Below are 11,229 nucleotides of genomic sequence, written 5' to 3'. Positions count from 1 at the left end.
AGGGGCAGCCATCTGCTTCCCGCGGTTCAGGACCCGCCGCTGCTGAGGCACGGAGGAGAATGAGCTCATGGGGATCGCAGGTGGATCTGGCCGATGAGTTTAAAGAGAGGTTTTCCCTCTCGCGACCGTCCACTGTGGACGAGAGTGAGCCGCAGAGGATGATGTTATTTCATTAACATCGTCTGATCCAGGGGCCAGCGCTCTGCTGAGTTCAGCCCAGGAAGAGCAGGAAATGTCTGAGAAGGATCAGAGACGGGCACAGAAGGCTAGTGTCGCGGCTCGCACTCCTCCCCCGCCTGCGGGTAGGGGTAGGAGGAATCGCGGGTCAAAGGGAGGTAGCCAAGACCTAAGGGATGTGATCCAGACAAGGCGTCAGCGCTTCGTTCGGATCAGAGTGATACTTCAGTATCTACTCATTTCCTTCGGGGGTTTTACATCTGCCCTTATCTTCCCCTTCCTAATTCCCCTGTAACCACCATCTCTCCACCTGACCGAGGTTAGGTGGGAACTTCCTGCATTACAGTCTCCTATGCTGGACCTATGATGTTTGGTTGGTTCTATGGCTTCATAGTGACCACCTTACTGATGGTCCGGACCAGAGGTTTCTTCAGTTGCTTCCTGAACAGGGCTCCAGCGCGGGAACCATGGTGGGTGAGTACGATCAATTTCTAAATATATATATATATCCCCTCTTGCTGAGGCATCGAGTGGGAAGTATAGGTGGCATTTGCGAGAACCTTCTTGTGTAATGCTGTCTCAGGCAGTGCTCCCCTCACCTTAGAGGGTTGTATTTGAGCTTGCCTCTCCCGTTTGGCTCAGTACTTCCGGGTATCTGTGAACAGATGCTTGGGAAGCTCTTAAATCCATGCTATGGTAAGTGCACATGCTAAGCTTTGTGCACTTTCTGAAATCCACATAGTGGTAAGTGTGCATGCTGAACACTTTGCGCACTTTTTAAAATCCACATAGTGGTAAGTGGGCACGTTAGCACTTTGTGCACTTTCTAAAATCCAGATAGTGGTAAGTGTGCACGTTATACTTTGCTCACTTTTCCGAAATCATGTATGGTAAGGGTTACGTGGTTTTAGTCTCGTTCCCTTTCTCTGAGTTGGTTTAGACCCCGGTACCTTGGGCTCCACTCAACCAGTTTCTGAAATCCTGTATGGTAAGGGTTACGCGTTATTAGCCTCGTTCCCTTTCTCTGAGTTGGCTTAGACCCCGGTACTCGCCTTGGGCTCCACTCAACCAGTGTGTCTCTGTTGACACACTTTTGAAGCATCGCTCCCCTCACAATTGAGGGTTATTGCGAGCATGGTGCTTTCTTTCGAGCGTTTGAATTCTCTCCCTTCTGAGGAGTTGGATTCCTCGCTCCATGGGCTGTTCTCGTGGTAGTGTTTAGCAGTGCTCCCCTTTATTAAAGGGTTGCCTATGAGCACACTATTCCTTTCTGAATTTGGAGTTCTCTGTTTTTCCCAGAGCACCTGGAACCAGCAGCATCAGGCGAACTAGGCCCTTCCTCTGCCTCTCTGATGCACTTTAGTTTTTTGGCTAGCTTGCAGTACGCTTATCCTTTTGATTTCTAACGATCGTGCTGTAGGTCGAGGCTAGCCACTCCAGCATTATAAAGCCTTAGATCGAGTTGATGACTTCTCAAACATAGCGTTCTGGGATGCACCATTTCCATCTATGGGCTGCTCTTTCATTCAGAGTGCCACGAGAGCCCCTTAGAAATGTATTTTTAAATCTATGTTATGGTAAGTGTGCACGCAAGTCTTTGTACACTTTCTAAAATCCACACTGTGGTAAGTAACCATTGTTCCCTGAGTAGGGAACGAGACCCTGCGTCCTCTAGGTTTCTTGCCATGCTTCGGACACAAGCTTCAGATGAAGAAGAGGATGATGTGTTCTCCCGGCATCTATTTATACTATAGTCGCACCGGTAGTGACGTCATGGCTGTCGCCGGCCAACGTGTTGTTGGTGTTTTTTTCAATGTATGCTTCAGACACGGGTCACGACGAGGCGTTCCCCATAGCGACCCCTAGAGGACGCAGTGTCTCATTCCCTACTCAGGGAACCATGGTTACATACGTAACCTGAGACGTTTTCTCTTATTGGAACAGTTCAACCAAAAATTACAATTCTGTTATTATTCACTCAATTTTTTTTCAGTCAAGCTCTAAAAAAATGACACTACCCAGGTCTACAACATCAGGGTTAGTTAATGTCAGAATTTTCATTTTTGGAGCTGTTCCTTTAAGGTAGGACAGTTAAAGTATGTTGCTTAAAACTCTGAGTAACACCCATATGCAACAGATGAGAGAATGGCAGCAGTGTGGAGGCTACAGTGGAAGAGAGTCCGGCGTAGGCCCATCGCATAACCCAGAATGCAGTGGTGAGAAGGCTCAGCCCACCGCAATCTTTACAGATTCATGAAAAAGAGAGGAAAAAGGAGAAAACGAGGGAAAAAATGAGATGGGCCTTCTCTCTTACAAGATCATCCAAGGCACGTGCCTGGGCTTTTCTGAATAGCTCCAAGTCATAGTCACTTGTGACGTTCTCCAGGAGAGGCTCACGACTGCTGCCATGGGTCTGTCTGTGCTCCTGGAGAGAGTCAAACAATAAGAGCTCAGAAACTGATACATTTATCTGCTAAGGGCTGTTGTCATTCTTTCTGCAAATATGGAGCATGTGACACTCACTGTATACTTGTCTTTTTGCTCTTTAAGAGGAACGGAGTTTCTCTTCCTCCTCATCTCTGCCACCTTTTCTTTATACCGCAGCTGTCGCTCTGTTTGGGCCTGGAGGGGAGGTAACTCAGAGAATGTGAGTGCTAGTTGAGGCTATTTATTTAACATGTATTGTTACTGCACATAAAATCTGAAAGCAGCTCTTGGAGAATGTCATTCATGGGCACATACCGGTTCAAGAGGAAAGATGTTAAATACCTGGTGTGCTGTTTTACCTGTTGCCGAGCAGAATGGCGATTCTCATCCTGCCGCTGGGACAGCGTCCTCTCCTCCACGTGTTTGTCTCGAGAGCTTGCTTTCACCTGAGTAAAAGGTTTGATTTTAAGGTAAACCTTGCCGTTTAAGCAAAATACAATCTGGCTAAAGGTTTAGTCCAAACGACACACATAAGCATTACCTTACACTCATCTGCTGAAAGGTTATGGTACAGTGGACATCCAGATATTGAAAAGTGCCTTTCATGTTTCCCTGTCAAATGTCCTGAAGGAGGAATGAAGTTTAATTGAAATATTTGAGCATTTAAATAAGCCTAAACACAAAACAGTCTTGCCAGAAGAAAAGTAAAGCCACTATTAATACACTGAAACAAATACACTACCATCCAAAGTCTGGGGCCTGTAAAAATGTTTTAAGAAATTAATACTTTTATTCAGCAAGGACAGATTAAATTGATCAAAGTGGACAGTAAAGACATTTATAATATTACAAGATTTTTCCATTACAAATAAAAGCTGCTCTTTCTACCTTTCTATTTATCAAAGAATGAATGTTTTCAACAATCATAAGAAACATGAATAATAAGAAATATTTTCTAAGCACCAAATCTGCATGTCAGAAGGATTTCTGAAGGATCATATGATACAGAAGCCTGGAGTAATGACTGCTGAAAATTCAGCTTTGCCATCACAGAAATAAATTGCAATAAGTGAAAATAGAAAACAGTTTTTTAAAACATAATAATATTTCACAATTTTACCTTTTTTTTTTTTACTGTATTTTTGATCAAATAAATGCAGCCTTGGTGAACATAACAGACTTGTTTCTGAAAAAGAAAAACATCAAAAAATCTTGCTAACTCCAAACCTTTGAACGGTAGTGTAAATATTTTTTTTAAATAAAATAAAGGACCTGGAATTCAATTACCAAGTGAATTACAACCAGGTGTGGGGCACTTCATGTTAAAGTTGTAGCTCTCATGAAAGCGTCGTCTCTTGGGCCGGTGAGCAAGGCCGGATTCTTTCAGAGACAGCTCCTTTGCCAGACTCTCATCATGAGACACGTTTGGGCTGGACATGTCGATGTCAGACTCAGAGGAAGGAGCGTTGCCTGTGGGCGTCCTGGGTGGGGACTCATCATGGTCTGCACTTTCCTTAATGTCTGGATGACCAACACAACAGAAAACAGGACTGTATAAAATCTAAGAATGGAATAAGGAATATATCATTACATTAATAAAATGAAAAGGGCAATAGTGTAACTACAGAGCAAAGGAAGAATAAAACAATAAAAACAAGTGGAGGTTAAAGTGAAGGTGTAGCTAACCACATACTGTACTAACCACGTCTCTCAAAAATTGAGATTAAAATGTCAATCAGTAATCACTAGTATAAAACTTTTTGGTATCAGTGATGATCATTCATGTTAAAAGTGCCACTTAATAATTCATGACAAAAAGCTGTATGCTTTTGAACTACAACATAAGGTTGTTTTATTGATGCTTGAGCCAACATATTGTCAAAAACAGATTAAACAGTAACTAACTAATTTAGGGTGTATATGTAAAAACAAAATTGAACGAATTGAGAGTGGTACGTATCCATTCAAATGATAGCAAACTACAACAGAAAAAGTAGGCAAAAGCCACAGAATAATATGAAATGAATTATTATGAGAGTCTAATGCATTACTTCAAATAATTCAATTTTTACATCTTAAAGAATTATGAAAATGATGTACACTACCGTTTAAAGGTTTAAAGTCAGTAAGATTTTTTTAACATGCTTTTGAAAGAAGACTCCTATGATCACCAAGGCTGCATTTATTTGATCTCAAAAATACAGTAAAAACAGTAATATTGTTAAATATTATAACAATTTAAAATAACTGTTTTCTATTTGAATATTTTAAAATGTATTTTATTCCTGTGATGTCAAAGTTGAATTTTCAGCAGTCATTATTCCAGTTTTCAGTGTCACATGATCCTTCAGAAATCATTCTAAAATGCTGATTTGGTGTTCAAGAAACATTTCTTATTATTATCAATGTTGAAAACAGTTGTGCTGCTTAGAACGAAAAGAAAAAAAATACTTACTGACCCCAAACTTTGGAATGGTTAACATGCTATATGAACTGAGGAAAATCTGTGACTTGTCAGAAAGAAAAAAACTAATGAAGAGAACATGTGAGCAGAGCAAAGCATGGAGATACTCAAATGAGGGAAGGCATGAGTGAAGAACCATGCGGTTTTCTCCTCCTACCCCTCTCTGAGATTTCCCCATGCTGCTCCGTGTCTGAGCCAGAAGAAGGACTCTGCCGCAAGGGGTATTTCTTGGGCAAGACTGACACCCCCTGCTGTTGACTACGAGTCATGCGACGGGTGGAATAGTTCACCACCTCCTCTGAAACTGAGGCAGACGGGTTCCCCACAGGACTGGAATCTAGAAACAAAGCTCTCAGGTTTGTTCGTTCATTCTTTTGTTTGTTGTTCTCCATCCATCATGCTTCCTACCTATCAACCCATCACCTCAGATTTCAATTATTGTTTCTTTTGGGTAAAAAATCACATGATAATTTCATTATTCCTACAGCCCAAAGTTCTTGTTTGCCTCATTATTAGTAAATCATACTTTTACTGAAGAGCTCTTAGTAAGTGATCAGTACAATGTCTCGTGTCTTACCTTGCGAGTTGCGGCTGAGGCGCAATGAGGAGCGAGTGAGGCGGGTGTTTCTCACCACATGGGCGTCACTCTCTGAGCTGTCTGTGTGCTCAGCGGAGAAGTCTGAATCCTCTGTACCTTCAGAGCTACTGCCGGCATTTCTCTAAGTGTCAAAAACATCAAAGCCCAGTTTGGTCACTAAATACAAATATTATCTTGGTAACACTCTACAATGAGGTCCCATTAGTTAGCATTACCTAAAATTAACTAACAATAAGCATAACATTTAGTATCTATTAATCGTTGTTAATGTTTGTTAATATAAATGGAACTGTTCAGTGTTAGTTCATCTTAGCTCAGACTGAATTTTAACAGATTCAACTTTTGATTTCAATAATGTATTAGTAAATGTTGAAATGAACATGAACTAAGTTTAATAAATGCTTTGCCTGGCCTACAGAAAAGAACATTTATGTTTAATCTATATAATATTGTGTTGGTCATACTATACAATGATTTATAGCTTGTCTTTGTTGAATAATACAGAACATAACGAGCTTTAAAAAATAATTGCATATTAAATCGCAATCGCAATATTGGTAAAAAAAAATCGCAATTAGATTATTTTCCAAAATCGTTCAGCCCTACTTTAGAAGTATTTTTAGTCTATCTTTTAGTTCATCTTAACTAGGTAATAATCTAAGGTTAACCAATGGAACCTTATTGTAAATTGTTACAGTCATCTTTTTTTATTGATATACAGATACTGAAACAAATTAGACAAATTCACTTTTAAAAGGATGGTAAGCTTTTTTATGAAAATTCGCTTCAGATAACCCTGTTAATTAGGGTAATTTGACTGTAACAAAAATCAGATAGTGCCACCTGACCTGTGAAAATATGTTTCTCATTTTAATTACACAGAACCAGGGGTCCCAGAAGGTGCTGCATGGGCTTTACTAATTCCTTAAACTAATGATCTGCATTATATAATGTAATAATGTTTATATTATAATTATAACTTTATTATATTATATTCAATAACATGAAACTATACTAATAAAGTGTTACTGAGAAAATCTTTTTTTTACACTGTGGTCACTGGTTTGGTTGAATCAAAACATTTTAACTAGGTTAACATATGGGTGTACAATGAACCAAATTAGAAAAAAAAGGCCTTGGGCTAAGATGCTTTTAACACCCTTGTAGCTAATTTCAGGACCTCCCTCACTCCCCATTATTCCCTCCTGACAGTAAATATTGCTTTATCAGCATGAATGAAAACATGACGTGATATTAGGTAATTACAATGACTTGGGGGAAAAGACCATATTTTAGCCTTTTTCCTTGTATCACAAAAACAAATGTCTGAATTGCAGGCACAATAAATATGAACTATTTGTGTATGCGCTTATTACATACGTGAAACCACGTATTATGTAATTACACAGAGCCTTAACTTTACAGTTTTTGCTACCGTCTGCACATTGCACACACAAACAATTTCACTAGTCATTTGGTTTTGATGACTGCGACTGCTGGATCTCGAGTATGTGTGAAACGAGCAGGTGAAGGCTGGTTACACATGAACACGCAGGTGCGAGATGCTGAGAACGAGCTCTATACAGGCACGTACGCAGCTGGTCTGTAGGATGCAGTCATACCTTCCGCCGCGGCATAGCGCTTCTCCGCGGCTCTCGCTTCTGCAGCCGAGTCACTAGTTTCAGTTTCTGCTGGATTTCTTAATGCAGTTTGATCGACTAAACCTGTCGAAGGCCGCTTAAGTGATGCATCCCTGTGGAAGTGAGGGAAACATTAATTTGGTACAAGGAAACACTGCTTCATCACTGACAGTCACGGTCACGACTGACTCGCGTCTGTTTACACTCTCCACTTCCGGTACAAAATTCTACTGTAAAGGTCTCACGGAAAATGATAAACACGAGGAAGTTACCATTCTTTTAAACAGACATGGATGATTTATTTATGATTACCCTATTTTTAGCTGATTACAAATGTTTATCAAGTAAAACACAAATAAGAGCAAGTAGGGCTCGTGTTGTGCAGTTCCTGTGGTAATAGTTCTGTCGCTAGATGGCGGAACTAACATCACTGATGAAGACATTTTAGCCTATTTGAAGCATTTCATCATCGAGTTTGAATTTTCTGAAGGTTTCTGGAACCAGATATCCATTTTTTAATAAATACATTGTGCATTACATAAAATAATTACAATAGATGAACACTTGATATTGTTTTTAGACTGTAACATATTTAATACAGCAGTTATAATTTATGCAAAACTTGAAGTTGTGTAATAGGCTACATCCCCCTGTTATTATGTACAATAGTTCAAGCGCAATTTAAAAAAAAAACAGTTTGATTCATAATATCTTTCAGCATAGGTTTATTTTTGAAAATCAATGTCTCTGTAGGCACATTGCACAACATTTGCCAGTTATAGAGGGGCATGTTGTCACACTATATGGGGTAAGTTGTTACACCTAAACCTGCCATTGAACAGTGTAAAAATTATAAAACACAAACAATTTATCACAGCATAAATATAAAATGTAACACAAAAATATCAAACAATAGTGTCATCACTGAATCATCAATGAACTGACTTTATCTGGAAAAATAACTCCTCTTGCATTGACAAACTATTTTTGTCTGTTTGATACTGTAAAGCTGCTTTAACACAATCAGTATTGTATAAAGTGCTATATAAATAAAGTTGACTTGACTTGACTAGTGTTGGCCAGCAAATATTATATAATATACTATATCATAAATGTACGTACATTTTGAATGAAAACTATATAGTTAATCAGATATAGCTCTTTGATCTCTTTCCATTGTGACATTTAAATTATTTAATATATTAAATAATATTTTACATTAATTATATATATATAGCATTGGATATTCCTGACGATATCTCTGCATGTCTCAGTTTGCATACATTAAAATCAAAACATATAAAGTAATCTTTTTTTTCTAAAATAATACTCTGAAATATTTCAAAACAGGTAACCAGAGGAAAATAGTAAATAGAGACTTAATTGCCAAAAATACAATCTCATGATGTGTTTTCTGAGTTTAATATGCTTTCATTCTGTGGTATACATTTGCTAATGTGCTTATGCAGTAAGGTACAAAACTTATTGTGGTTAGAGGCACAGTGGCACTCTTACAGAAAGAAAGTGAATAGAAGAGCGCATGAGTGCTTGTGGGAGGTCTGAATGAATCTAAGAGGCTCAGGAGTGGCAGTGTTGCTGCTGTACAGGTCAGTCTGTAAATGGTGCTGTTTCCACAGCTCTTGTTTTTTTCCAGATCACCTTAGGCAAATGAAGGCTCAGCCCTAAGCCGAACAGGGCCCCGGTGTTGCGGAGGAGGCCAGCGAAGGGTGTGGTGTCCAGATGGACCCATTCAGGCTGATTGCACCACTTCTGTGCCTTCATTAGACTCCAGTAGGGGTCTATTGAAGCAGCATCCAACAGTGCATAAAGTCCCAGCGCAATGAACACAAGACAGAGGATGGTGTGCACATAACTCTTCAAGCTTGCTGAATAGATCCAGGACACTCTATTAAAAGCCTTGGCTACAGCGATTCCTGTATAGTGAAAGTGAACAATTACTTAAGAAACTGTATGCTGAAACCAGAATAAGAGTAAGAGAAGTAAGAGATCTTATTCATCTTGTATGTAATTTTGAATGGCAGACTAATATGAAAAATATACAATGCAACTGACCCGAGACAACTCCCGCAATGACCTGGTGTGGGAAATGAGCTGTAATGAAGACGCGAGAAAGACTGACACAAACCTGCACACCCCAGAAAAGGGCCCAAAGAAGACCCTGCAAGCGTATGCATTGAATTTATTTAATACACGAGTTTCACAATTTGAGTTGAATTACTGAAATAAATGAACTTTTCCAAAACATTCTAATTTATTGAGATGCACCTGTATATGGCACAAATGCAAAAGAAAGAAAATGTTTATTATTAATATTAAACAGCAAAACACTGACATGAAGAACCTGGTTATTTTTTAGAATGACATTCAATATCTTCTTGAGTGATTGGCCCATCATCTACCCAAAATAAACTGCATTTTTAGAAATATACAACTTGTTATGGTGATAAAACAGAGCTGCTAAGATAAATGAGTTTACAAGTAACTAATGAAGTATTTCCTTCTGACTGGAGACTGGGAATGTAGTGTAGATTGTGTTGTGCAAGTATTTTCTTTCCTTCCTTTTTATCTCTCAATTATTCTGGATGATTTCTTGTGTCTGAAGAGCATTTCCATGCATTCAGTCTGGTATCATCTTGTAAATGAAGATGATATCTGAGTACTATATAAAAATATAAACAGGATATAATCACTCACCATCTTTTTAAGGGGTCACATCCCTGCAAAATCGGCAGCAGTGAAGTGATCATTGCATAGTAAACCCCTGCAGCTCCCATCGCATGACCAGAGGGACTTCCTAGAAGAACGGACAGAAACTGCTGTGAAATCTGCTTCCGATTTAGTGTGTTGGTTGGTCTATATAAATACAATGAGAAACATAAGGAGACGCTCACCAGGGCCAGTCTCGCAGGTCATGGGGAACTGATTGATTTGTGGTACAGTCAAGTTGCCATAATAAACAATTTCTTTAACCCACCAATAAGGACGCTCGCCAAACATAAGCCTGTTTAGTGATTTAATAAATAAATCTGATTAGGACCAGTGAAGATAAATTTATTACATATAGGCATTCAATATTGAGAGAAGGCTTTATTTGTGAATGATTATTCTATTATTTATCCATTCAATCTGGCTCCAAATACTTCTTTCAACATTTTTGGATATTTACAGAAACAACAACAATGCTTACCACTTGAGGACTAAGTTGAGCCAGTCTCCCACAACTGCAACCCAGACCAGCTTCACTCCCACTGCTGATTGTAGGTGGAACCATATGGGAAAAAAGAATAAAAATGTTGTACGCTTGTCTGCCACTGTAGACACAAAGGTAAACCAGCTTTGGGCATGTCCATAATGCATCTGCAGGTATAACGTACTGCTGATCCCATAACTATACAAGACTTCCATTACTACTGTCGGTCCGTTGTAAAACAGCAATATTACGGATCCTCACTCATGTTCTCGGTCTTTGGGTAATGTTGTGAGTCTTATCAGGCACAAGTCACTATTTGTAAAATCTCTTCATTTTGTTTTCAGTGTCTTGAATCTGGATTGGCATCCCAGCGACGTCTTGCATGAGTTCAGGATGCTCCTTCTATCCCTCCATTCAGTTGCCTGGTCACTGGGCACCACCTGAGCTTTGGACTCTCAGGCGTAAACAGAGGGAAAATTGTCTCCAAACATTAAAGTGTGGTCATTAAAGGGGGCCTGTGCCGTGCATGTGAGTGAAGTGGCTGGTTTTGGGTGCTAAATGTAGCTCTCGATTACGAGAAAGACACTCACTAGTTGAATGAGGTCATGTGCATGGCCACATAGGACTCATGACTGTTCTCTAAAGTTGTTTTGTTAATATGAAAAATGTGTTTATTTATATAATGTATTTATTATGTGTTTTTAATGTGTTT

General features: G+C 39.2%; 1 protein-coding gene and 1 pseudogene across 4 annotated transcripts in view; both read right to left on the bottom strand.

Annotated features, from left to right (window-relative positions):
- LOC107737751 (histone acetyltransferase KAT7-like) overlaps nucleotides 1-7,516 on the bottom strand; it is a 12,995-nt gene extending 5,479 nt beyond the window's left edge. Inside the window, exons 1-8 of one of the 4 annotated variants that reach the window (XM_016549357.1) lie at nucleotides 7,289-7,516; nucleotides 5,646-5,787; nucleotides 5,226-5,405; nucleotides 3,892-4,125; nucleotides 3,146-3,228; nucleotides 2,964-3,050; nucleotides 2,701-2,799; nucleotides 2,492-2,602 (exon numbers count right to left, since the gene is read on the bottom strand). In XM_016549357.1, coding sequence (XP_016404843.1) covers nucleotides 2,492-2,602; nucleotides 2,701-2,799; nucleotides 2,964-3,050; nucleotides 3,146-3,228; nucleotides 3,892-4,125; nucleotides 5,226-5,405; nucleotides 5,646-5,787; nucleotides 7,289-7,303 — 951 coding nt within the window. In that variant the 5' untranslated portion in view covers nucleotides 7,304-7,516. The remainder of the gene's footprint in view (nucleotides 1-2,491; nucleotides 2,603-2,700; nucleotides 2,800-2,963; nucleotides 3,051-3,145; nucleotides 3,229-3,891; nucleotides 4,126-5,225; nucleotides 5,406-5,645; nucleotides 5,788-7,288) is intronic. The other 3 variants (XM_016549358.1, XM_016549360.1, XM_016549359.1) reach the window with 3 other exon arrangements.
- A 1,210-nt stretch (nucleotides 7,517-8,726) lies between these two features.
- On the bottom strand, nucleotides 8,727-10,732 carry LOC107737780 (glucose-6-phosphatase-like; annotated as a pseudogene).
- Between the last annotated feature and the right edge of the window lie 497 nt (nucleotides 10,733-11,229).

Source organism: Sinocyclocheilus rhinocerous, unplaced genomic scaffold, assembly GCF_001515625.1.
Source record: "Sinocyclocheilus rhinocerous isolate Xijiao unplaced genomic scaffold, SAMN03320098_v1.1 scaffold43, whole genome shotgun sequence".
NCBI classification, from domain to species: Eukaryota; Metazoa; Chordata; class Actinopteri; order Cypriniformes; family Cyprinidae; genus Sinocyclocheilus; species Sinocyclocheilus rhinocerous.
This window is presented reverse-complemented; position numbering and strand designations above follow the sequence as displayed.